The sequence below is a fragment of the Cervus canadensis genome, chromosome 22 (genome assembly GCF_019320065.1).
Source record: "Cervus canadensis isolate Bull #8, Minnesota chromosome 22, ASM1932006v1, whole genome shotgun sequence".
Classification (NCBI taxonomy): Eukaryota; Metazoa; Chordata; class Mammalia; order Artiodactyla; family Cervidae; genus Cervus; species Cervus canadensis.
Genome location: NC_057407.1, coordinates 7378699 through 7405872, shown reverse-complemented (window position 1 = coordinate 7405872; position 27174 = coordinate 7378699). Strand labels below are relative to the sequence as shown.

At 43.4% G+C, this 27174-nt stretch overlaps 3 protein-coding genes across 3 annotated transcripts in view; all 3 read left to right on the top strand.

Moving 5' to 3' along the window:
• XCR1 (X-C motif chemokine receptor 1) overlaps positions 1–27174 on the top strand; it is a 321508-nt gene that overhangs the window by 197707 nt on the left and 96627 nt on the right. The gene's annotated exons all lie outside the window — the stretch shown is intronic.
• LOC122425048 (C-C chemokine receptor type 1-like) lies at positions 6299–14108 on the top strand. The gene is made up of 2 exons (XM_043443353.1): positions 6299–6437; positions 11612–14108. The coding sequence occupies exon 2, from the start codon at positions 11677–11679 to the stop codon at positions 12748–12750; it is 1074 nt and encodes a 357-aa protein (XP_043299288.1). The 5' UTR covers positions 6299–6437; positions 11612–11676; the 3' UTR covers positions 12751–14108.
• LOC122425049 (C-C chemokine receptor type 1) overlaps positions 6367–27174 on the top strand; it is a 34679-nt gene continuing 13871 nt past the window's right edge. The window contains exon 1 of the mRNA XM_043443356.1: positions 6367–6437. The gene's annotated coding sequence lies outside the window, so the exon portion shown is untranslated. The remainder of the gene's footprint in view (positions 6438–27174) is intronic.

Sequence of the window (27174 nt, the reverse complement as noted above, 5' to 3'; positions counted from 1 at the left end):
ATATATATATATATATATATTTAGGAATTTCTCTGGAGCTGTTGCGGTCAGTGTGGGTTCGGTTCAGTTTCAGATAGCTCCTCGTTCCCGCTTACACCTTTCCATATCTATAGGCCCCTTCGGGTGTAGTCGGTGTTACCTACAGGGATTTTAATTTGTTGCACTGGTCCTTTCTGAAGCAGTTCCCTTTGTTTATTTGGCTTCTGTTTGCCGTCTCTTCCATGTCTAATTTCCGCCCTGACACAGGCGGGCGGAAGTGATCTCTTATTTAGGTTCGCTAGTTCAGTCCTGCTAGGGGAGGGCGGGGCGCTGCAGACAGATATCGCTGTGTGTGGGTAGCACTCACTGAGTTCTGGCCACACTGGGTTTGCCCCTGCTCGCGGGTGTCTGTGCTTTCCCCGTCTACACTGCTCAGGCTCCCGGCTGCTCTATAGGGAGCGTGCCCTGCGTTGCGTGCGGTTCCAGTTTTCGGGTACTCCACAAAAGCGCGGACTCAGTTGCGCCTGCGTTTTGTGCCTTCCCCGGCCTGAGCGGCTCAGGCAGCCAGGAGCTTGAAGGGCGCACTCTCCCCGGGTGCGGCGCGCCCTCTCCCCTCCGCGGCCCCAGCCTCAGTTTCTGCGTGCCAGCAGCTTGTGTTTGTTCTCAGGAGCTGGCCTCTAGCCTCGACCCTCCCCGGCGGCAGATGTCGACCATCCAGAATCTCAGGAAGTCTTTGGATAGAAACTGGAGGCCTGTTTGCAGTGTGGGAGGGGATGCCTCTCTGGGGCCGAGTTTGCCGCTTTCCCCTCCCCCCTGCCTCCTACCTCCTGCTGGGATGGGCCGGTCCGCCGCAGGCTAGCTCTTCTCTGGAGTTTCTCAGTCCCTTTGTTTTGTGAACGAACGGCCGGCAGTGTGTTCCGACCGGTTAATTTTCTCTCTTGCTATCCCACAGTTTAAAAAAGCTCCCTCCGATTGCTCTCAGGGCCTTCCGGCTGGTCCTTACCCTAAACAATGTCTCCCGCTCCTCTCCGTTCCACCCCCCCCCCCCCACTTGCTGGTGGCGGATGCGGGCGTCTGGGGTACTTTTCTGCTGGGAGTTGCTTTTAGGCACATAATCTGTGGGCCTTATTTAAGTTTTCCTCCCAGTTAGATTGCCCGCCAAGATTCGAAAACTTCCCCCAGACCAGCCAGTGCGAGGGTTTCCTGGTGTTTGGAAACTTCCTCTATTAAGACTCCCTTCCCGGGACGGGTCTCCGTCCCTAGCTCTTTTGTCTCTCTTTTTATCTTTTATATTTTTACCTCCTTTCGAAGACAATGGGTTGCTTTTCTTGGCGCCTGATGTCCTCTGCTAGAGATCAGAAGAGTTTTGTGAAATTTGCTCAGCATTCAAATGTTCTTTCGATGAATTTGTAGGGGAGAAAGGGGTCTCCCCATCCTATTCCTCTGCCATTTTGGCTCCTCCCCCTAGTTTGAGCATTCTTTGCATTGCCTTTCTTTGGGATTGGAATGAAAACTGACCTTTTCCAGTCCTGTGGCCACTGCTGAGTTTTCCAAATTTGCTGGCATATTGAGTGCAGCACTTTCACAGCATCATCTTTCAGGATTTGAAATAGCTCAACTGGAATTCCATAACCTCCACTAGCTTTGTTCATAGTGATGCTTCCTAAGGCTCACTTGACTTCACATTCCAGGATGTCTGGCTCTAGGTGAGTGATCACACCATCATGATTATCTGGGTTGTGAAGATCTTTTCTGTACAGTTCTTCTGTGTATTCTTGCCACCTCTTCTTAATATCTTCTGCTTCTGTTAGGTCCATACCATTTCTGTCCTTTACTGTGCCCATCTTTCTTGCATGAAATGTTCCCTTGGTGTCTCTAATTTTCTTGAAGAGATCTCTAGTCTTTCCCATTCTGTTGTTTTCCTCTATTTCTTTGCATTGATCACTGAGGAAGGCTTTCTTATCTCTCCTGGCTATTCCTTGGAACTCTGCATTCAAATAGGAATATCTTTCCTTTTCTCCTTTGCTTTTAGCTTCTCTTCGTTTCACAGCTATTTGTAAGGCCTCTTCCGACAACCATTTTGCTTTTTTGCATTTCTTTTCCATGGGGATGGTCTTGATCCCTGTCTCCTGTACAATGTCACGAACCTCTGTCCATAGTCCATCAGGCTCTCTCTCTATCAGATCTAGTCCCTTAAATCTATTTCTCACTTCCACTGTATATTCATAAGGGATTTGATTTAGGTCATACCTGAATTGTCTAGTGGCTATCCCTACTCTCTTCAGTTTAAGTCTGAATTTGGCAATAAGGAGTTCATGATCTGAGCCACAGTCAGCTCCCGGTCTTGTTTTTGCTGACTGTATAGAGCTTCTCCATCTTTGGCTGCAAAGAATATAATCAGTCTGATTTTGGTGTTGACCATCTGGTGATATCCATGTGTAGAGTCTTCTCTTGTGTTGTTGGAAGAGGGTGTTGCTATGACCAGTGCGTTCTCTTGGCAAAACTCTATTATCCTTTGCCCTGCCTCATTCCGTACTCCAAGGCCAAATTTGCCTGTTACTCCAGGTGTTTCTTGACTTCCTACTTTTGCATTCCAATCCCCTATAATGAAAAGGACATCTCTTTTGGGTGTTAGTTTTAAAAGGTCTTGTAGGTCTTCATAGAACCGTTCAACTTAGGCTTCTTCAGCATTACTGGTTGGGGCATAGGCTTGGATTACCGTGATATTGAATGGTTTGCCTTGGAAACAAACAGGGATCATTCTGTCGTTTTTGAGATTGCATCCAGGTACTGCATTTTGGACTCTTCTGTTGACTATGATGGCTACTCCATTTCTTCTAAGGGATTCCTGCCCACAGTAGTAGATATAATGGTCATCTGAGTTAAATTCACCCATTCCAGTCCATTTTAGTTCACTGATTCCTAGAATGTCGACACTCACTCTTGCCATCTCCTGCTTGACCACTTCCAATTTGCCTTGATTCATGGACCTAACATTCCAGGTTCCTATGCAATATTGCTCTTTACAGCATCGGACCTTGCTTCTATCACCAGTCCCATCCACAACTGGGTATTGTTTTCGATTTGACTCCATCCCTTCATTCTTTCTGGAGTTATTTCTCCACTGATCTCCAGTAGCATATTGGGCACCTACTGACCTGGGGAGTTCCTCTTTCAGTATTCTATCATTTTGCCTTCTCATACTGTTCATGGGGTTCTCAAGGCAAGAATACTGAAGTGGTTTGTCATTCCCTTCTCCAGTGGACCACATTCTGTCAGACCTCTCCACCATGACCCTACCGTCATGGGTGGCCCCACACGGCGTGGCTTAATTTCATTGAGTTAGGCAAGGCTGTGGTCCTGTGATCAAGTTGGCTAGTTTTCCGTGATTATGGATTTAGTGTGTCTGCCCTCTGACGCCCTCACGCAACACCTACCGTCTTACTTGGGTTTCTCTTACCTTGGACGAGGGGTATCTTTTCACGGCTGCTCCAGCAAAGCGCAGCCGCTGCTCCTTACCTTGGATGAGGGGTATCTTCTCACGGCTGCCCCTCCTGACCTTGGACGTGGGAGTAGCTCCTCTCGGCCCTCCTGCGCCCGTGCAGCAGCCGCTCCTTGGAGGTGGGGTAGCTCCTCTCAGGCGAGGCCCCTGACCTCCGGGGTGGGGTAGCTCCTCTCGGCAGCAAGCTTAAGCCACCTTAAATAGCAGATAGCAAGTCAATACTGAATATTTACCAGATCATATGGTTCTAAAATTGATCTTGGTCAGTTTTTTAGACACTTGGATTTAATTTGTAAGAGTTTACTTTTAAGCTAATTAAATATAGATTATACACAGGTTAACTTGTACATAAAGATTGAGGCAGAAACCTCACAGTTTTTCTGCTTGAGTTTAAGAAAGCCTTCTTTCCCCACCTTTTCCTTCAGTCTCAGGATCTATAGATGGAGTAGATAAGTGTTCTGGAGGGCTAGGGCACAGGCAGAAAGAGATGGCAAATCCTTTTCATGGAGACAGTTGAAGACGTCCCAGTTTTGTAAAAATACACTGGAAGGCAGGGGGCATTTACAGCTTGGAATGGAGCTCTGGTCACCCTTAACAAGAGGGAAAATTCCAACCAACATTCCACCACAGGCAAAGCCCAACATAAAAGGGAATGGTACCCTGCTATTGTCACAGTCAGTTCAATCGTTCAGTCATGTCCGACTCTTTGTGATCCCGTGGACTGCAGCATGCCAGGCTTCCCTCTCCATCACCAATTCCCAAGCCTGTTCAAACCCATGTTCATTGAGTCAGTGATGCCATCTAGTGATCTCATCCTCTGTTGTCCCCTTCTCCTCCAGCCTTCAGTCCTGCCCAGCATCAAGGTCTTATCCAATAAGTCAGTTCTTTGCATCAGATGGCCAAACTACTGGAGCTTCAGCCTTAGCATAGTCCTTCTAATGAATATTTAGGGTTAATTTCCTTTAAGAATGACTGGTTTGATCTTGCAGTCCAAGGGACTCTCAAGAGCCTTTTCCAATATCACAGTTCAAAAGAATCAATTCTTTGTTGCTCAGCCATCTTTATGGTCCAACTCTCACATCCATACATGACTACTGGAAAAACCATAGCTTTGACTAGGTAGATCTTTGGTGGCAAAGTAGTGTCTCTGCTTTTTAATATGCTGTCTAGGTTGGTCATAGCTTTTCTTCCAAGGAGCAAGTGTCTTTTAATTTCATGGCTGCAGTCACCATCTGCAGTGATTTTGGAGCCGAAAAAAATAAAGTCTGTCACTGTTTCCACTGTTTCCCCATCGATTTGTCATGAAGTGATGGGACCAGATGCCATGATCTTAGCTTTTTCAATGTTGAGTTTTAAGCCAGCTTCTTCACTGTCTTCTTTCACTTTCATCAGGAGGCTCTTTAGTTCTTCTTTGCTTTCTGCCATAAGGTTGGTGTCATCTGCCTATCTGAGGTTATTGATATTTCTCCCGGCAATCTTGATTCCAGCTTGTGATTCATCCAGTCCAGCATTTCACATGATGTACTCTGCATATAAGTTAAATAAGCAGGGTGACAATATAGAGCCTTGACATACTCCTTTCCCAATTTGGAATCAGTCTGTTGTTCCATGTCCAGTTTTAACTGTTGCTTCTTGACCTGCATACAGATTTCTCAGGAGGCAGGTAAGGTGGTGTGGTATTCCTATCTCTTTAAGAATTTTCCACAGTTTGTTGTGATCCACACAGTCAAAGGCTTTGGTGTAATCAATGAAGTAGAAGTAAATGTTTTCTGGAATTCTCTTGCTTTTTCTGTGATCCAGTGTATGTTGGCAATTTGATCTCAGTTCCTCTGCCTTTTCTAAATCCAGCTTGAACATCTGGAAGTTCTCTATTCACATACTATTGAAGCCTAGCTTGTATTGTCACACGTGAGCCTTATTATTTGTCTCAACCAGTCAGTGCAAATACTGATGCACATTCATGCACACAACAAATATGGTCCCATAAACAAAAGATCAGACAAGGTGTAGCTCAAAGATTCCATTTCCACTCCCAAAGTAGCTTGCAATGAGCAGGTAGAATTTCCCATCATACAAAATGCCAGAGTGGTTCATCCCGAAACAATACATAGAAAAATACAAAGGACAGATAATCTCTGTCCACACAGACAGAAAATCAGAGGAGGTACAGTTTAAAACTTCTAGAGAAAGACTTCCAAACAGCTTGGCTTGGCTATTGAAAGAAAACAAACCCAGAGATGCTCTATGGGGGTGCAGAGTGACTCAGTTCCCCCACAGGAGTGAGCCCAGAGTGCCTAGCACAGATGGAGTGGAGAGGGTTCCCAGCCTTTCCATTCCTGTGACAAAGCAATTCTAGTTGAAGAATAGAATAATAATTTAGGCCACCTCTCATTACTTTTAATAATGTGCATTGGTCAAACAGAATTATAGTAGGATCTCATTCTTCTAAGTGATAGATTCATTGCTATAGGTCAAACAATATGCCAGAGTCTTCCCTGGGGGAGTGTCAGATAAAGTGGAAGAGGAAGCAATGGCCACAATGCGTGGCATAAAACAGCGTTGCACGCAGAACTGAAAGCAAAACCAAAATCCTCACCAGACAAATGGAAGCTGCACACACACGAAAAAACAAAGAGCCCTAGGCTCAAACGGATGTCCGAGTCCCACCACGCTGGTGGTGGCCTTGGTCAAAGCGGCATCTCACAACTGGGATGTTCTTGTAGAAAATGCCTAGATGGGAATGCAAGGTTCTCCAAACGGACCAGGTCTAGTGGCCTTGGTGTGCAAGCCTGGCAATTTACCAGAAGTTCTGGCAGAGGAGTTCTAAAGTTCCAGACGCTACTTTTCTGCTTCCTGATATTAATTACTTGATCTGGAAGTCAGGGTGGTCCAGACAGGAGAAGAGAGGAGTGTCCTCCAGACACACGCCTCACGGACACAGTCCTCTGAAACCAGAGTAAGTGATACTTGTCTTTTCTGTGTTGTTAGTTACTAGTGAGGGTACTGTTGTTGGCACGTGGACAGGGTAGACTGTAGTCCTCCCGTTGCAGGACATGACTCGTTTACCTGTCTGTCTCGTCAGAGGTGGGGAATTCTTCAAGGGCCAGTCAGATGTCTAAGGACCCAGTGATGTTTCTGAAAGGCAACAAATTGTATAGCAATACTGAGGATGCATGGGTTTATACAACTGGATGCTCAGACGTAAACTAGGGTGTTCTTTTTGTTTTGGGGGAGATTATCTTTCTGCTAAAAACAGGATGCTTTCTTTTACAATGGTTTCTGGTGAGTGATTAAGAAAGTCATCCCAGTGTTAAGGTACTTTCTGTGGACAGTTATTCAAGACACTAACAATGGTCAAATTTCCCCATGGAAACAAAGGCCAAATGTGCTGTCAGAAGCAATTTTAGGAAAAATGGTAATATTAATCAGAGAAACAATTGCAGGTGCAAAGATGATTTGATACAGAGGCAGTTTGTGAAGAGGACTAGACACAAGGATACTCAGAATTAGGACTGTGTGCTGTCTTAGGAGGAGATAGGATCTCACCCCCCAGAAGGCAGGCACCCATTCACGTGACTTCGTGGGGGAGCATCCATTCTGTTCTAAAGAAGAGGGAGGTCAGAATTTTGTTCTGAAGATGCAGTAACATGGGGGACTACTTGGAGGTATCTACTTCAGCCTTTCCTCCAGTAGATCTGGAAGGTCCCATACTTTCAGGATTAGAAATCCCCAGAAGTTTGCACAGCCGGCCACCAGGCTCTCTGCCCCTCACTGACCCTTAAGTCCCCACTCTGGCTCCGGGACAACTCTAGGCTATTCAGTCTGAAGGGCATGGATGCACTGGTAAGTGTTTATCAGCTAATTCTCCCGAGAAAAGTGCCCTGATTCCTAGTGTTGGCCAATTCCCATGTGTCAGTATTCCCATTCTGGTTGACTTTGAGTCACCAGCATGCTGGATGCAGAACAGCTGCACACAGCTGGCTCTGATGAGCCAGAAGAAGCCAGCTCCTGCACCCTACCAGGCCTGGGTGTCTTCCACCACCACAGACGGCCCTTTGTCTGTCCAGAGGCTTCACCAACTCCCAGGATAAAGGATGCTGGCGCTGGACCACTGGGGCAACGGCCTGAGGCAGACGTTAGTAGCAGGCTGCAGATGGACTGGCACTTGGCATGGCATGCTCCTTGGGTGTTGCCTCCAGGGCCTCACTCTGGCCCATCTCCCTTTAGGGACAGCGTGCCCAGGAGCTGTTTCTGGTGCCCGACAAGTGGGGAAATAGTGATCTGGCTTGAAAGTGGGAGTGGGTGTGAAGGTGACTCTGTTCAGATGGCCCCTGACAGTGCTGATGTGGTTTACCTCCAGTTCAGTTCAGACACTGAGTTGTGTCCAACTCTTTGCGACCCCGTGGACTGAAGTATGCCATGAGTCCCTGTCCATCATCAACTCCTGGAGCTTGCTAAAACTCAGGTCCATTGAGTTAGTGATGCCATCCAGCCATCTCACTCTCTGTCGTCCCCTTCTCCTCCTGTCTTCAATCTTTCCCAGCATTAGGGTCTTTTCCAATGAGTTAGCTCTTCGTGTCAGATGGCCGAAGTATTAGAGCTTCAGCTTCAGCATCAGTCCTTCCAATGAATATTCAGGAGTGATTTCCTTTCGGATGGACTGGTTTGATCTCCTTGTAGTCCAAGGAACTTTCAAGAGTCCTCTCCAACACCACAGTTTTAAAGAATCAATCCTTCGGTGCTCAGCTTTCTTTATAGTCCAACTCTCACATCCATACATGACTACTGGAAAAACCATAGCTTTGACTATACAGAGCTTTGTTGGCAAAGTAATGTCTCTGCTTTTTAATATGCTGTCTAGGTTGGTCGTAGCTTTTCTTCCAAGGAGCAAGTGTCTTTTAATTTCATGGCTGCAATCACCATCTGCAGTGATTTTGGAGCCGAAAAAAATAAAGTCTGTCACTGTTTCCACTGTTTCCCCATCGATTTGTCATGAAGTGATGGGACCAGATGCCATGATCTTAGCTGTTTCAGTGTTGAGTTTTAAGCCAACCTTTTCATTCTCCTCTTTCACTTTCATTAAGAGGCTCCTTAGTTCCTCTTCACTTTCTGCCATAAGGTTGGTGTCATCTGCCTATCTGAGGTTATTGATATTTCTCCCGGCAATCTTGATTCCAGCTTGTGCTTCATCCAGCCCAGAATTTCGCATGATGTACCCTGCATATAAGTAAATAAGCAGGGTGATGATATAGAGCCTTGATGTACTCCTTTCCCAATTTGGAGTTAGTTCGTTGATCCATGTCCAGTTTTAACTGTTGCTTCTTGACCTGCATACAGATTTCTCATGAGGCAGGTCAGGTGGTCTGGTATTCCCGTCTCTCTAAGAATTTTCCAGAGTTCATTGTGATCCACACAGTCAAAGGCTTTGTTTGGCATAGTCAATAAAGCAGAAATAGCTGTTTTTCTGGAACTCTTTTGCTGTTTCTATTATCCAACACATGTTAGCAATTTGATCTCGGATCCTCTGCCTTTTCTAAATCCAGCATGAACACCTGGAATTTCTCATTTCATGTACTATTGAAGTAGATGAACCAAGAAGCACCTTTGCCAGAATTCCAGAAACTGGGCTCACAGGCTCAGCCTTCCACCCCTTGCCGTCCGTGCTGCCACTGCTGACAGTGAGCCTGAGAACCCACCCACCCAGAAGTGCTGACTGCCACACGGAGCTGTCTGCCCTGGCAGCGGCAGCAGAAATCAGAGATTGCCAACGCAGCTTGTTTAGTGAGGGCAGCCTGGGTTTCTCTGGGAAGAGACTTGACCGGGTGTATGCAGTTCAGAGATGGAAGAGCAAGCCATAGGGATGGGTTTGATGGGAAAGGACCACCCCCACAGTCACGGGGACCAACATTACCCCCTGTGCTTTAATCCCACAATGCCACTGCAGAAACATGAATTCTGTGAGCAGGAAACGTTCATTAAGAACTGTGGAAGGAGGAGCACTGGAGTCTGAAGATTTTAGATGGAAATTATGCTGCAGGTACCACTCACTTCACTGATCAATGTTTAGGTCAAATCAGTTAGATTGATGGCAGCGTTTTGGAAATTTCACAGTGCAGTGCAGATGGAAAGGACTGTCAATGTCCATCACTCTCAAGCAGAATTCATTTTCCAGATTAACTACAGACAGACCTGTAGGGAGTGTGATACATTGGCCAGAATAGGATTGAAACCTGGGACATTCCTGGTGGTGCTGGGCCTCGGAGAAGGGCACCTGCAGGGAAGGAGGTCCCCTAATATTTACTGAGGACCTGATAATTTCCAGGTGAAAGGTCAGACATTGCCTAACAATAGTCCTGCAAACGAAGGATTAGTTTCCCTAGGTACAGAGAGGAACTGAGGTTCAAAGAGGTAGGTTAGCTTATCTGATATCACTGAACCAGCAGGTTAGACGAAAGACTTCCTCCCTTGGGGAAGTTCTTCAATAAGTGATTGTAAAGAATGGAAAAGAGATGAATGGATAAGGAAGCTGTGGTACATATACACCATGGAATATTACTCAGCCGTTAAAAAGAATTCATTTGAATCAGTCCTAATGAGATGGATGAAACTGGAGCCCATTATACAGAGTGAAGTAAGCCAGAAAGATAAAGAACATTACAGCATACTAACACATATATATGGGATTTAGAAAGATGGTAATGATAACCCTATATGCAAAACAGAAAAAGAGACACAGAAATACAGAACAGACTTTTGAACTCTGTGGGAGAAGGTGAGGGTGGGATGTTTCAAAAGAACAGCATGTATACTATCTATGGTGAAACAGATCACCAGCCCAGGTGGGATGCATGAGATAAGTGCTCGGGCCTGGTGCACTGGGAAGACCCAGAGGAATCGGGTGGAGAGGGAGGTGGGAACGGGGATCGGGATGGGGAATACGTGTAAATCTATGGCTGATTCATATCAATGTATGACAAAACCCACTGAAATGTTGTGAAGTAATTAGCCTCCAACTAATAAAAAAAAATAATAATAATAAAAAAAAATAAAACTCTCCACAGCAAAAAAAAAAAAAAAAGAATGGAAAAAAGTGCTAAAAAGAAGGAGCTGGGGATGTTCTACAAAGCCAGGCTATCTAGTGGTTTTTGTTTGTTTTTGTTTTGAGGCAACCCTAGTTAAAAATATCTAAAAACTTAGGAGAATACTGACCTGTGTTCGGTCACTTTGTGACACTCCATGTGTTGAAGCTATTCTGAGCCATTCTTTCCCCAGAGCCCCATCTTCTCCTTACCAGGTCACCGAACTCCTCCTGAACTATTCCTGACTCCTCCTCACGGCTGTCTCAGGAGGCCTTCAGAGTACCCGGGTCAGCCCGGGGGATGGGTTGGCCTCCTAGGCTCTCCCTACGGCAGCACTGTTGGTGATTTTCTCATCGCAGTACATCTTCGGCCCTGGCTACCTAATGACAGTGTCGTCCCCAGTGTCTGTGATGCCCGAACAAACATTCAAGTTGACCTGCCCCCACGGCACTCTATCACCCCTGGCTGAGAATCTGCCAGAAAGATCTGTCGGCAAGTTTCTGACTCTCAGCCAGAACTGTTTTCCTTCCCTGCCTCCTCTGGGGACCCCACAGTGCAGAGTCACTGCTCTGAGACTGGGGAAGAGGGGCAGGGGGTTTCAGGAACGGGCCTGAACACCTGGGTCTGAGCTCCGGCTCTTGCTCTCAGCAGCTTTGTGTCCTGACTGCCCCCGACGTGTGCGCCTTCAGCTCTAAAATGGGGAATGACCGTGGTACCCATTTCAAGGGCTGCTTAACACTTGAGTCCAGCGCCGAGTCCACGGAAAGCTCTCAGGAAGCCTTGGTCAGGAACATGTGTGAGGCCTCCCCTTGTCCCCCGCCTGCCTGCGCTCTCCCTCCTCTGGACGTCCCCTTCAGAGCACTCACTGCCAGAGCACTCGAGTTAGCGACGTGTGCACGCCGTGTTTGTTCGTGTGGTAGACTCCGGGTTGCATCAAGTCCAGAGGACCTGGGTCTCCCTTGCCCCACAGGGCGTGTACACAGTCGGCACTCGGTAAACAGTTGTCCAGGGGTGAAGGATGTGTACTCACTGCCTTGTTTTTGTTGTCCAGAGCCCACTGCCTTTAACAGCAGATACACACAGAAACCTTTCCCTTGACCCGTGGCAGAAGCCAGCATGGAAACTTCTACCACCGCAAAGGACCATGACGTGACCATAGAATACGACCATGGGGACCAGACCCTGCATGACACGGTAGAAGAGAGGACCTTTGGGGCCCAGCTGCTGCCCCCCTTGTACTCGGCGGTGTTTGTCATAGGCCTGATCGGCAACATCCTAATGTTGCTGGTCCTCGTGAAATACAAGAGGCTCAAAAAGGTATCTGACATCTACCTCCTCAATCTGGCCATTTCTGACCTCACCTTCCTCTTCACGCTGCCCTTCTGGATCGACTACAAGGTGAAGGATGACTGGGTTTTCGGTGACGCAGTGTGCAAGTTGCTCTCTGGGCTGTTCTTTGTGGGCTTGTACAGTGAGATCTTCTTCATCATGCTGCTGACCATTTACAGGTCCATGTTGCCTAGCTACATCTGCATCCCCCAGAGGGTTCGTACCCCCACCTTTGGTGTCATCACCACCAGTGTCACCTGGGTCTTGGCCATCTTGGCTTCTATCCCTGGCTTCTACTTTTCTAAGGCCCAGTCATGGTTCACCCACTACACCTGCAGTCTTCATTTTCCTCCTGAAAGCCTCAGAAGGTGGAGGCAGTTACTGGCTCTGAAACTGAACATCTTGGGGCTGATACTGCCTCTATTGGTCATGATCATCTGCTACAGACCAATTATAAAGATTCTGTTCAGAAGACGAAATGAGAAGGCCAAGGCCACTGTGCGTCAGATTTTTGTCATCATGATCACCTTCTTTCTCTTTTGGACACCCTACAATCTGACTGTGTTTGTTTCTGCTTTCCAAGATTCCCTGTGTGAGCACTGCAGCCAGCTGGACTTGGCCATTGAAGTGACAGAGGTGATTGCATATGCGCACTGCTGCGTCAACCCCATAGTCTATGTCTCTTCCCCCGGAAAGTACCGCTGGGTTCTATGGGACTTGCTCTGTCAGCTGACTATATTTCGCTGCTTCCTCCACAAGGAGGCAGGAGAGGGTTCACTCCATGTCCATTTCACAGGCAAGGAAGAAAGATGTTCTGTGGTCCATCCAGGACCCAACAACCTTCACCAGCCAAGATGCTGACTGGGGAGGAGGCAACTTGGGTCTCCCAGCCAGATTCTGACTCCTGACCTGGAATTGTAGCCACATGGGGTTGAGGGAGCTCCAAGGTGTTCCAGACAAAAATCACTGTTAGGGTTTGATTTTTCTCCATGAAATTCTGTTTGGTGGGAAATGAGATGAATAGATGAGATGGTGGAAATGAATAAATGAAGTCGGACATCCCAGAAGACTGGGTCAAAGGATGACAGAGAAGGGCTTGGTACCAAAGAGAAGTTCAGATTGTTGAACAGTAAGATTTGTAAACTAGTCATTGAGCATCTGCTACCCTCACCCCCATGACCAGTGATCTTGGAAATAGGGATTTTCATAGCTGCCTCCACTCTGAGCAGAGAAGCCAAGCAGGAACTGGCAGCCACCTCTCACCTCCCCAGCCCCACTCCCAGGGCAACATTTAGGCTCTTGGAAACCCTGAGGAATCTAGAACTCCTGATGGAAGAACTTGACACCTAATAGGAAATAGGATTGGGGAACTGCTGTTGGCAGTGAAGCTAAGAAAGCCCTTGGATGGAATTTTTATAGTCACTAAAATCAACAAATGCAGGCAGCGGGCTAGACACAGACAAAATGTATAAACTGCTATACTTCTTGAAATTGCCATGGAACAGAGGTAGTCATTACTTCCTTTTACCATTCCTGTCTTTTGAATATTTTTCAGAATTTCCCTTCCTTCTCAGTTGAGAGATGCAGCAGTAATTTCTGACAGCTTTACTGCAGAAATTATTACCAGGCAAAAGGGGATAGGGTTGATTTTCTCCCTCTGGACCTCCATTCAGACCTTATAGTTGTATGGATCAGAGTTCTGGCTGCCACCTTGGACTGATCAGCAGGACAGTGACCTGGTGTGCAGAGTTTGAGGCTGGCAGGGAGGGCAACATCTACCAGGAAGGCTGGGACTCTGTCAGTGTAGGAAGTCAAGGACCACTTGACTCAAAGAAATTCATTTACCCTAAAGGTCCTTAATATCTCAGCTCTCACCTGAATTGAGATAGGACCTCTTATCCGTCATGCCTTTCTTCCTTTTTCCCTTAGATGTACATTTCTCTAAAAATGATTTTCCCAGTTAAAAAAGTTGTTTCCAGTAAAAGCTGAAAAACACAAAAGGAGAAAAAACGAACTTCAGAATTATTCATAATCCCCTATGCAGAGGCAGCACTGTACATTCTTTGATGGATTAATATTTTCTTTTAGTTTTCCCTCTTCTGTACATGTTTATGTTTACAAATAAGATGAACTTCAACTGTAGTTACTCTTCTGCTGTTGTTTTTTTAAGTAGCAGTATGTGGGGATCACTTTCCCAGGCAATAAGTCATTTCAAAGCATTGGTTTTGGGCCCAGCACTGAGTTCTTCCACCGTAAGATACCATAATTCACTCTGGGTAAATGACCTACCTAGACATATTTTTCCAAGAAAACATACAGATTTCCCAGAAATATATGAATAAGTGCTCAACATCACTGATCATCCTGGAAATGTAAGTCAGAACCAGAGTAGGATATCACCTCATACCTGTGAAAATGTCTATTTTGAAATAAGAGATTTTAAGAGTTGTGAGGATGTAGGGCAAAGGGAACCCTTGTGTACTATTGGTGGGAATGTAAATGGGTGTAGTCACTGTGGAAACCAGTATGGAGTCTCCTTAAGAAATTAAAAATAGAGCTACTATATGACCTAGCAATTCCACTTCTTTGTATGTAGTATACCCAAATGAAATCAAGTCATTATCTCAATGAAATGTCTATTCTCCCATGTTTATTGCAGCATTACTCGCAATAGTCTAGGTATGAAAACAACCCAGGTGTCAATGGACAAATGAATGGGAAAAATTGAATGACCAAGGCAAAAGTCCTATTCTAAGGTTTTTAATGTGTATTATTTTTTTGCCCCCTCCCCATTTTTATTGTGGTAGAATACACTCAAAATGGTCCCTTCACTTCATGGCAAATAGATGGAGAAACAGTGGCTGACTTTATTTTTGGGGGCTCCAAAATCACTGCAGATGGTGATTGCAGCCATGAAATTTAAAGATGCTTACTCCTTGGAAGGAAAGTTATGACCAACCTAGACAATATATTAAAAAGCAGAGACATTACTTTGTCAACAAAGGCCCATCTAGTCAAGGCTATGGTTTTTCCAGTGGTCATGTGAGAGTTGGACTATAAAGAAAGCTGAGCACCAAAGAATTGATGCTTTTGAACTGTGGTGTTGGAGAAGACTCTTGAGAGTCCCTTGGACTGCTAGGAGATCCAACCAATCCATCCTAAAGGAGATCAGTCCTGGGTGTTCATTGGAAGGACTGATGCTCAAGCTGAAACTCCAATACTTTGGCCACCTGATGCGAAGAGCTGACTCATTTGAAAAGACCCAGATTCTGGGAAAGATTGAGGACAGGAGAAGAGGACAGCAGAGGATGAGATGGTTGGATGGCATCACCGACTCAATGATCATGAGTTTGGGTAAACTCCAGGAGTTGGTGATGGACAGGGAGGCCTGGTGTGCTGCGGTTCGTGGGGTCGCAAAGAGTCAGACATGACTGAGCGACTGAACTGAGTGTCTGTTATTACAGTGTTGGCCTTTCCTATGGGCCAGCTGATCTCTGAGAATTATGCTCACAGAGGATTCTTATTAGAAATGTGACTTCCAGGGGCCTGTGTAGACTCTGAAAGGGCATTGGTGACTCTGGGAGATCTTGGTCAGATTCATCAAGCACATCGGGGATTTCTCCTGGGGTTTTTCTGGTATCAGGAACATTCTGTCTTCTAGGCTGTAACCCCACATTAACACTTCATTGGTTAAATTAACTCATTTGTCCTTGCAGTCTCCTGTGATCCAAGCATTAACATCAGAGGGGACACCAAGTCTGACACCTTCATCCTCCACTCAGGGATCATCGTGTTATCTAATACAGCATTCCAGCAGAGGGTGTGATGTGCAAGCCCTCAGGGCCTCTCGGACACTGTTTGGAAAGCACTCTTGGAGATTCACAGGACATTACAGTCTGAGAAATCCTCAGTGAGGAACAGGTTTAAACGTGTTTAACATTGCATTCTGCCAATGTAGTTTTAAAGTAGAAAAAACTTTTATTTTCTCAAATAACACCTGTTATTATCCCTCAAAGATGCTTGCTCCTTGGAAGAAAAGCTATGACCAACCCAAACAGCATATTCAAAAGCAGAGACATTACTTTGCCAACAAAGGTCCGTCTAGTGAAAGCTATGGTTTTTGCAGTAGTGATGTATGGATGTGAGAGTTGGACTATAAAGAAAGCTGAATACCAAAGAATTGATGCTTTGAACTGTTGTGTTGGAGAAGACTCTTGAGAGTCCATTGGACTGTAAGGAGATCAAACCAGTCAATCCTGAAGGAAATCAGCCCTGAATATTCATTGGAAAGACTGATGCTGAAGCTGAAGCTGAAGCTGAAGCTCCAATACTTTGGCCACCTATTGCAAAGAACTAACTCATTAGAAAAGACCCTGATGATGGGAAAGATTGAAGGCAGGAGAAGGGGATGACAGAGGATGAGATGGTCGGATGGCATCACCGACTTGATGGACATGAGTTTGAGTAAGCTGTGGGAGTTGGTGGTGGACAGGGAAGCCTGGTGTGCTGCAATTCATGGGTTCACAGAGTTGGACACAACTGAGCGACTGAACTGAACTGATCATCCCTCAAGACTAGGGCTGGGTTGGAGAACACCAGGGGTGTTGGTCTGGTGATCGGTCAGCACATGGACAAAGCAAGTACAGTTGCCAGCTGCCCGCGGTCCGTCTTGTCCTTTTGACAGCAGTCTCCATATCAACCCCTTAAGGTTGGTGAGGATGCTGGTGTTACCCCATGTGATAGATGAGGAGACTGAGATTCACGAAGGGACTTGGCAGACACCACAGGTCAAAGGACAGAGCTGGGCTCCACCCCAGAATTTATTTATTTATTTTTCAAAGATTTTTTTCTGATTTGGACTATTTTTAAAATTCATTTTATTTTTTATTGAAACAGTGGATTTACAGCATTGTGTTAGTTTCAGGTGCACAAGAAAGTGATTCAGTTATTCATATGTGTATTTTTTCATATTCTTTTCCATTATAGATTATGACAGGATATTGAATAAATTCCCTGTGCTATACAGTAGGACTTGTGTATCTATTTTATATGTATTTGTGTATATCCAATTTTTTGAAGTTACCCTGTAAGCTTTAATTTTCAAATTTGTTTTTAATTGGAGAATAATTGCTCTACAATGTTGTGTTGATTTCTGCTGTACAACAACGTGAATCACCTATAAGTATACATATATCCCCTCCGTCTTGAACCTTCCTCCCACCTACCCCCATCTCACCCTTTTAGGTTGTCACAGACCACCAGGTTGAGGTATCTGTATCACACAGCAACGTCCCACTAGCCATCTCTTTCACACATGGTCGTCTGTTTCAATGTTACTCTCTCAATTTGTCCCACCCTCTCTTTCCTCCGCTGTGTCCACAGTTCTGGGTCTGTATACCTCCCCTGAAAATAGGTTCATCAGTACCATTTTTATAGATTCCATGTATATGCATTATTATGTGTTGTTGTGGTTGTTTAGTCACTAAATCATGTCTGACTCCTTTGGGACACCTTGGATTGTAGCCTGCCAGGTTCCTCTCTGTCTATGGGATTTCCCAGGCAAAAATACCGGAATGGGTTGTCATTTTCTACTTCAGGGGATCTTCCAGACCCAGGGATGGAACCTATGTCTCTCATGTCTCTTGTATTGACAAGCTAATTCTTTACCACTGTACCACCTGGGAAGCCCTAGTTTTCATATGCATTTCTTTAATAATGGGTGATGTTGAGCATCTTTTCATGTGTTTATTGGCCATCTGTTTGGCTTTGGAGAAATGTGTGTTTAGATCTTTTGCCCATTTTTTGATTGGATTGTGTGTGTTTCTGACTTTGACCTGCATGTGCTATTTTTATTTTTTGGAGATTGATCCTTTGTTATTTGCTTCAATTGCAATTATATTCTTTCATTTTGAGGGTTGTCTTTTCATCTTGTTTATAGTTTGCTTTGCTCTGCAAAAGAGTTTAATTAGGTCCCATTTATTTATTTTTGTTTTTATTTCCATTACTCTAGGAGGTAGGTCAAAGAGGATCTTACTGCAATTTATGTCAATGAGTATTCTGCCTGTGTTTTCCTCTAAGAGTTTTATAGTTTCTGGCCTTGAATTTAGGTCTTTGATCCATTTCATCTGTAATCAGTGAGAGTTTTACTTCTTCTTTTCAAATCTTGATTCCTTTTATTTCTTTTGCTGTATGATGTGAAGAGGTGTTCCAATTTCATTACTTACATGAAGCTATCCAGTGTTCCCAGCAAAGTGCTTATTGAAGAGGTTGTCTTTTCTCCACTGTATATTCTTGCCTCCTTTGTCAAAGATAAGGTGCCCATGGGTGCATGGTTTTATCTCTGGGCTTTCTATCTTGTTCCATCGATCTGTATTTTTTGTTTTTCGTGCCAGTACCATACTCTCTTGACTACTGTAGCTTTGTAGTATAGTCTGAAGTCAGGAAGGTTGATTCCTCCAGCTCCCTTTTTTCTTTCTGAAGATTAGCTTTGACTAATAGCTTTGGCTATTCAGGGACTTTTGTGTTTCCATTCAAATTATAAAGTTTTTTGTTCTAGCTCTGTGAAAAATGCCACTGGTAATTGGATAGGGATTGCCTTGAATCTGTAGAATTTTTGGAGTAGTATAGTCATTTTCACAATATTGATTCTTCCAATTGAAGAACATGATATATAGCTGCTTCTGTTTGTGTTGTCTTTGAGGTCTTTCATCAGTGTCTCATAGTTTGCTGCATACAGGTCTTTTGTCTCCTTAGGTAGATTTATTCCTAGGTATTTTATTCTTTTTGTTGCAATGGTGAATGGGATTGTTTCCTTAATTTCTCTTTCTAATTTTTTGTTGTTAGTGTATAGGAATGCAAAGTATTTCTGTGTATTGATTTTGTATGCTGTTGGTTTACTAAATTCATTGATTAGCTCTAATAATTTTCTGATGGTATCTTTATGGGTGTTCTATGTATAGTATGTCATCTGCAAACAGTGAGAGTTTTACTTCTTTTCAAATCTGGATTCCTTTTATTTCTTTTCCCTCTGTGATTGCCATGGCTAGGACTGCCAAAGCTGGTTCTTTGAGATGATAAACAACATTGACAAACCATTAGGCAGAGTCACCAAGAATAAAAGGAAGAAAACTCAATAAAATGAAAAACAAAAAGGAGAGATTGCAACAGGCAATGCAGAAATACAAAGGATCATAAGAGATTATGAACAACTATATGCCAATAAAAATGGAAAACCTGGAAGAAATTAGCAAATTCTTAGGAAAGTACAACGTTCCAAGACTGAGCCAGGAAGAAATAAGAAATTATGAAACAGACCAGTCACAGGCACTGAAATCAAAACTGTGATCAAAAATCTCCCACAAAAACAAAAGCCAAGGGCCAGACGGCTTCATGGGTGAACTCTATCATATGTTTAGAGACGAGCTAAAACCTGTCCTTCTCAAACTCTTCCGAAAAATTTCAGAGGAAGGAACAGTCTGAAACTCATTCTACAAAGCCACTATCACCCTGATACCAACACCAGACAAAGATATAACAAGAAAAGAAAATTACACCAATATCACTGATGAACGTAGATGCAGAAATCCTCAACAAAATACTAACAAACAGAATCCAACAACACATTAAAGTAATCATACACCATGATCAAGTAGGGTTTATCCCAGGGATGCAAGGATTCTTCAATCTATGCAGTCAGTCAGTGTGATACACCATATTAACAAATTGAAAAATAAACATCATATGATAATCTCAATGAAAAAAGTGAAGGTGTTAGTCGCTCTATTGTGTCTGACTGTTTGCAACCTCATGGACTGTATAGCCAGCCAGTCTCCTCTGTAGATGCATAAGAAGTTTTTGACAACATTTGACACCCATTTATGATAAAAAAAAAAAAAAAAAAAAAAAAAACTCTTCAGAAAATGAACATGAAAGGAACCTGTCTCAACATAATAAAGGTCATATATGACAAACTCACTACAAACATCATTCTCAGTGGTGAAAACCTAAAAACATTTTTTTCTATAATCAAGAACAAAAACAAAGTTTCCACTTTTACCACTATTATTCAACATAGTTTTGGAAGTCCTAGTCACGGCAGTCAATGGATCCTTTTTTGAGTATGCCCAAAGTACATTGAATTGAGGTTGAAAGTTTCCCCTCTGTCCAGTCAAGAATATATTTTTGAGTTACTTCAAAGGGCCCCCAAGTGGGTCCCACACGTGTCCACAAGTCAGTCTGTTAGCTGCTGTTACCACAGCGCTTCTGCCGCTGCCTCGGCCTGCCCCCACTCAGTCTGCCTGAGAAGCCTCTTGCTAGCATCAGTGAAGCCTTCACTACTGGGCTTTATCGTGAGGGTGCCAGCCCTCTGGGTCCCAGGGCTGGGCCAGGTAACTCACAGACAATTCTGAGCCTACAGCCTACAAGTCTTCAGACCTGCAAGGATCTCACAGTCTCTAATGAAAGCAGCTTAGTCCTCCAGCATCAGGGCTCAGATGCAATTCAGGGAGCCAGACAGGGAAGAGAGACCGCATCACCCTCCAGCCTCCTTTTCTCTCCTCCTCACCACCCCTGAGTCAATTAAATTTATTCTCTGTCCTCCCTTACAAAATAAAGGCGCTTGTGATCATAAGCCAATGACAGCAAACATTCGATGAGGCAGCCAGAGAGATGATTAAGTATTTCATGTGTTAGCAGTATCTGGGTGCAAAAGTCAAACAGCCCAAGTGCCCTGTCCCATAGTTGCTGTAGCTCATTAGCCCATGTCCTGTGGACATTGTGATCTTCAGGGCACAGAGATCGTTATGTCTGGAGTCTCAGTTAAAAGTCACATTGGGCTGTTCCTGGATTATCCGCCAAAAGCTAAAAGAGAAAGCCATCCTCCTGGGTGATTTGGCATTCTCCTTGGCAGTCTAGAATAAGGTACCTCCCAGAGCCTCTACATTCCCCATCTTTAGAGAAGGCATGACCTCTCTGGCATCAGACACAGCTGTGGACTCCTCCCTGCCCACTCCTCCTCCAGGCTTTCACCAACAGATTAGTATGGTGGAGTCCCATTCCTGTGGTATCCTAGTCTTCCTCTCCACTGTGATTATAAAAACATTCATTAGAGAATAATTTATTCCTCAGGTCCATTAATGAAGTCCGGATTCTGTTTGTTTTATACAGACAGACAGATGTGCAGTTCTTTGTGCTACTTTTAGATGAGCAATACGATTTGCAGGGAATTTTCCTGAGTCCACACAACTCAGTTTTGCATGTTATCTTCCGCTACTTCCATGGAAAAAGAAAAAGTTTAATCACTCAGCACCCTATGCAGTCTAGAAGACATAATACTGAAGGAATTTGCAAGCCTGCACTGCCAGTCAACGTGCCTACATCAGATAAACCATCTTCTCTCATTCTAAAACAGGGAAGGTGGCTCCAGAAGCAATCTGCTCTCTGACCTCCTCACACGTGTCTCACGTCTCATACCTGGAGCAGTTGGAGAAAAGACCATAAATCTAAAGAGTAATAATAGTAGGCGAAATACTTAATCGTTGGTCCTCCCCAAGACTTCTACCTTCTGTATATTCACATAAATTGCCTTTACCCCCAGCTCTGGATTATGCCCAAAGCTTATTGCTAATGATTCTTTGCACGTGGACAGTTTGCTATATTTTACAGCATTTATATAAATTGGCAATTTTTGCTCATTTCATGAACTATGAGATGCAGGTAATGGGATTGGTATTAATAGTATCTGCATTTTACAGATGAAGCAAATGAGAAATCAAGAGTTTGCCAAGGTCTCCCAGCGAGTGGGAATCACTCTGGTTGATCATAATCATTTATCTTCTATGATCATGTTTAATCTGGAAACATATCCTATTTTTAAATTTGGTTATTTTGAGTTATGTAGACGTACCATTACATTCTAGATGGTTATTCAATACATTATGTTACTTTACCATTTACCAAGATGTAAGAATACATCAATGCCTTTAATTTGTCAGCCCTGTCTGAATTTTAGCCAATGATTTGTGCAAGAAATGTGAACCAGGAAACAGCATTCTAGGTTTCTTCTGTAAATACTGATGAATTTTAGTCATAGAAATGACGGGGAGGTACTCACATAACTGAAATAAAGTACACCGGAGCTTGATAGAGTGTAAGAACGACTTGAATAAAGGTTGAGTCACCTGCTACTAGGCCCAGCTCTGTCATTAACTCACTTTCATGCCCACCTCCTTTCCTTATTCAGATAATAAAAGAGGAAAATCCAATTCAATAAGTATTTATCAGGCAGGGGCTTACTGTGGGCAGTGAACATATGACATTTAATTTAAACCTCACTGCAGTCCAAACATCCCATTTTACAGAAAAGGGGGCCAGTGTCAGGGAAATAAGAAAGGGGCAAGGCAAGGTCATGTTCCTTTTCGTGTACAAAGCCCTGCTTGCTGTTAAGAAACCTGTGAAGATGAAAGAGATAGAGTTCCTCTCCTCAAAGTGCTTTCAAAATAGCAAAAGTGAACAGACGCACAGTCAGTGAGCAGGGAGGTGCCAGTTAGTAAGGAGAAGCAGGCCCTGCAGGAAATGGTGCTGAGGGCAAGGGAAGCACGTCAGAGGGAGAAATCACTTCTGCCTCTCCGTGGGGGTAGGTGAGGGTCAGGTGCTGATTTATCATAAGAATAGATTTTAATGTGTATATCTAAGGGAGATTATGAGTTTTAACAAGAAAAGATGCAGCAGTAAGACGTTCTGGGAGCAGGTAGCATCCATAAGACACAGTGATGATAAAACTCAGGGTGTGTGTAGGACTCAGCTAGCAGGTTGGTGTGGGTGGAACACAAGCCCTGGTGACTCAGAGTGTCCCCTCCAGACCTGCTCCATCGCTGTTAGCAGGGAGCTCCCTAGAAATGCAGGCTGTCAGGTCCCACTCCAAATGGATTGCGGCCTGCACAGGTGATTCATGTGCAGAAGGAATAAAGGCAAGTCACACAGAAAGGAAGCTTCTGATCAGATCCATAGAAATGGCAGAATGTATTGATTTGGTAAGGCCTCGGAGAGAGACAGGGGGTCCGTGTCTGCTCTGCCTTCAGCTGCATCACTGTGCAGCTGTGGGACCTCTGGTAAAGTTACTTCAACTTTATTTAAGTTACCTGTGGCCTCATAAGATTTTTTTAATGGACTTTATTTTTTAGAGCAGTTGCAAGTTCACCGCAAAACCCAGGGGAAAGGACAGAGAGTACCCTTCCCGTTCACCCGCTACCCCCACACACCCTCACCCTCCCCTATTGTCATCTTCCCCCAAACAGTGTCACAGCTGATGAACCTACTGCAGTGATTCATCATCACCCAAAGTCCCTAGTTTATAGTAGGGTATACTTTTGGTGTTGTACAGTCTAATGAATTTAGATAAATGAGTAATAGTATGTGTCCATCACAATGGTATCATTTTCATAACCCTAAAAATCACCCTTAGAAAGGTGCTCTGCCTTTTCATTTTTTCTCCCTAATCCCTGGCAACTGCTGATCTTTTTACTGTCTCCTTTTAGTTTTGACTTTTTCAGAAAGTCATGCTTTGGAATCATACAGTATGTACCCTTGCCAGATTGGCTTCTTTCGCATAGTAATATGTATTTAAGCTTCTTTTCATGGCCTGGATAGCATTTATTTTCAGTGCTGAATAATATGTCATTGTCTGGATGTATCACAGTCTGTTTATTCATTCATCCACTGAAGGGCATCTCAGTTTCTTCCATGTTTGGCAGTTGTAAATAACACTGCTCTAAAAATCTGGGTACAAGTTTTTTTTTTTTTTTTCAGTTTTCATACTTTTTATTGAAGTATAGTTGATTTACAATGTTATGTTAATTTCTGCTATACAGCAAAGTGATTGAGTTATATACACATTCTTTTTTAAAATATCCTTCTCCATTATGGTTTGTCACAGAACACTGAGTATAGTTCTCAGTGGTATAGAGTGAAAGTGAAAGTCACTCAGTCATGTCCGACTCTGTGGACTATACAGTCGATGGAATTCTCCAGGCCAGAATACTGGAGTGGGTAGCTTTTCCCTTCTCCAGGGGATCTTCCCAACCCAGGAATCGAACTGGGGTCTCCTGCATTGCAGGCAGTTCTTTACCAACTGAGCCATCAGGGAAGCCCTGTGCCATAGAGTAGTACCTTGTTTATGCGCTCTATATGTAAAAGCTTATATCTGCCAACCCAACCTTCCACTCCATCCCTCTTTCAAACCCCTCTACCTTGGCAACCACCAGTCTGTTCTCTGTGTCTGTGATTCTGTTTCTGTTTCACAGATAGGCTCATTTGTATTGTATTTTAGATTACACATCTAAAATGTGATTGAACGAGGGACAGAACCCAGGTTCCTTGCATTGTCTTCAGATTCTTAACCGTTGGACCACCAGCGAGCCCACTACCAGCTTTCTCATCTTTGCTTTTAATATATAGAAAATCCTTCTTACTCAAGCTACTTATGATTTACAACAGTTTGCTAGTTTATATCTGTGGGTAAAGTTATCATATTTTTCTTTTCTCTCTGTCTGGTTCCTCTAGAAATCAGAGACCCTTTGGTTCTAAGCAACTTTATCAGGTGAATGGGATAGACTATCTCTTGGCATGTGCAGGGATTTAAATATTCATAAACCGGGAAAAGAGACAAATTTACCCAATCCATAAATATCACAGGAAGAATTTGAAGGCAGGCCATTGGCATGGCTATTCTGGCATTTAGAGGCATTTTGAAAGTTCGATCTGAGATTCCTATTAAGTTCCAGTGCAGTCAATTTGAAAGAGTTCATATGGGTAGTTACACTCATGTGAATAATCTGCTCATGTTTATTGAAAACAAACCTATTTTAAGTGAATTAGTCTTAATTTTGCTAGATTTCATAGAAATGAAGATAATCTAGAGAAGAAAATTATGTTTCAATATTAAACTCTTGTGGATCATGAAGTTTTATGTGTACTGAGGCTTTGTATTTATTATCTCTGTCCAGGATGGCTCCTTGTTGCGGTGTTACATTATTATACAGTTTAATTTAATTAGTAAAAGAATATTCTAAGCTTGTTTCTAAGTCTGATCACAGTGGTTTTCTTTGGATAAAGATCAAATGTCTTGTGACCTGCAACTATGAGATTATGTACACTGGAAAAGGTATCATTTAACAAACTTTCTCCAAGCTAAATAAAAGGACCTTATAGGTACTCTTAACTAGCGCATGTGCAACAAAACTGAAGGGAATTGACTCTTAATTCCATATCTCCCATTTAAGAAGAGCGTCCATATAGGATTGTCTATAGAAAAGACTGTTAACCCCAAAGGATACCCACACCAGATGAAAAGGAGACAACAGTAGAAGACAGCTGACGTATAAGTCTGCTCCAGGACTGTAAGAATTAGACAACCAGTTCAGTTGCTCTGTTTACTGAATGTTTGTCTTCCTATCATCATGGAAAGTTATTTTACTTCTAAGCATACTTAGACCCCAATGTTCAGGATGAAAAGAAAATTCTGTAGTGAAGTTGTCACAGAGTATAACTATTCATGACATGTATCACTGCTTATTTTAAGTATATTGCTAAAAGCACATGTACAATGCTGTGTGACAATTAAGTGCGAGTGGTAAAATGCATAGCCTACAAAACTTTGCCCCATTAATATACCTCTGAGTTTGTTAATGATATCTGATTAGTTTTCCCCCAACATGGAGAACTAGGGGAAAAAAAGAGGCCTAGCATCAAGGTGCATAAATGGACCCAGAGGAGGCAACTTGGCCACTTTGGCAATGTTGGGAAAATATTTTGATTATCAGTGATGTTTATGGAAAGATTTGCAATTAAAGGGGGGAAAATTATGGAAGAAAATTTCACATGTTGAGGTATGGGGAAATTGTTCTGACTTGTACTTGGTGAATTTGAACTTCAGGCTAATCAGACCAGCCTTTTGTGGCCTATTAAACATGCTTTAGCCATCAGAAAATTACATTTAAAAAATTGAGATGAAATAACTATCATTCAGACACCCCAAGTGGAACTAGGTAGCTATTATGAATGTGTGTTCAGACACATTTCTAAGTTACTGAAAACCTGAATTCTCTAAACTTGATCATACTTCACAACACCATCAACCGTTTTTTAAACAGTACGTACTAGCAGCTGCCAACTGCACCCATATGGTCTCAATGTCCTCTTTTTAAGTATGAAAACTCCTACTTTAAAAATAGTAATAGCAAATGAGACAGCTCAAGCTATAGCCACCAAGCAAAAGGCTACCTGGTTACTAAATATATATGTAAACAGTAAACACTCCAACACTTAATTTCCTGATTGCCATCTAAAATAGGACTCTTTTCAAAAATATTTCAAAGGTGTATTTTAGATGTTTTCTTCACTGTAATATGTCTAATAATTCTGAATGTTTCTCCATGTGCTACAACAAAGCAATCAAAGATAGAGGTAATCAAAGATAGAGGTAATATTTTCTTAATACAAAATATTAATGCCAAGCTTGAAACTCAGGATTCTTTTCAACTCTGTCCATTCCCCAAATTAGGCAGGACTATGCCCCCAGGTCAGCAGGAAGTAACCAGAGCAGTTTACCAACCCATTCTCTCAAAAAGTTGGGGAAAATTGAAACAAAGGGAACTAAAATTGAGTTTCCTTACCAAGTTTATGATTAACCTCTCAATCTAAAACTTTGTTCCCTTTCTTGTTCTCCTTCATCAAGACTGAGGAATCTAAAACTTTATTTCCTTTTTTGTTCTCAGTCCTCAAGACTGAGGAGTATCAAAGAAAAAGGGAGGTTGAACAAGCCTCTGTGTCCTTGTTTTGAAGTAAAATGCTGACTAAAGAAGGTGCTGCACTCAATATGCCAGCAAATTTGGAAAACTCAGCAGTGGCCATGGGACCGGAAAAGGTCAGTTTTCATTCCAATCCCAAAGAAAGGCAATGCCAAAGGATGTTCAAACTACCGCACAATTGCATTCATATCGCACGCTAATAAAGTAATGCTCAAAGTTCTCCAAGCCATGCTTCAGCAATACATGAACCGTGAAATTCCAGATGTTCAAGCTGGTATTAGAAAAGGCAGAGGAACCAGAGATCAAATTGCCAACATCCACTGGATGATCTAAAAAGCAAGAGTTCCAGAAAAACATCTATTTCTGCTTTATTGACTATGCCAAAGCCTTTGACTGTGTGGATCACATTAAACTGTGGAAAATTCTGAAAGAGCTGGGAATACCAGATCACCTGACCTGCCTCTTGAGAAATCTGTATGCA

Coding starts and splice junctions, on each gene's coding strand:
- LOC122425048 (XM_043443353.1), top strand. CDS start 11,677: ATGGAAACTTCTACCACCGCAAAGGACCATGACGTGACCATAGAATAC.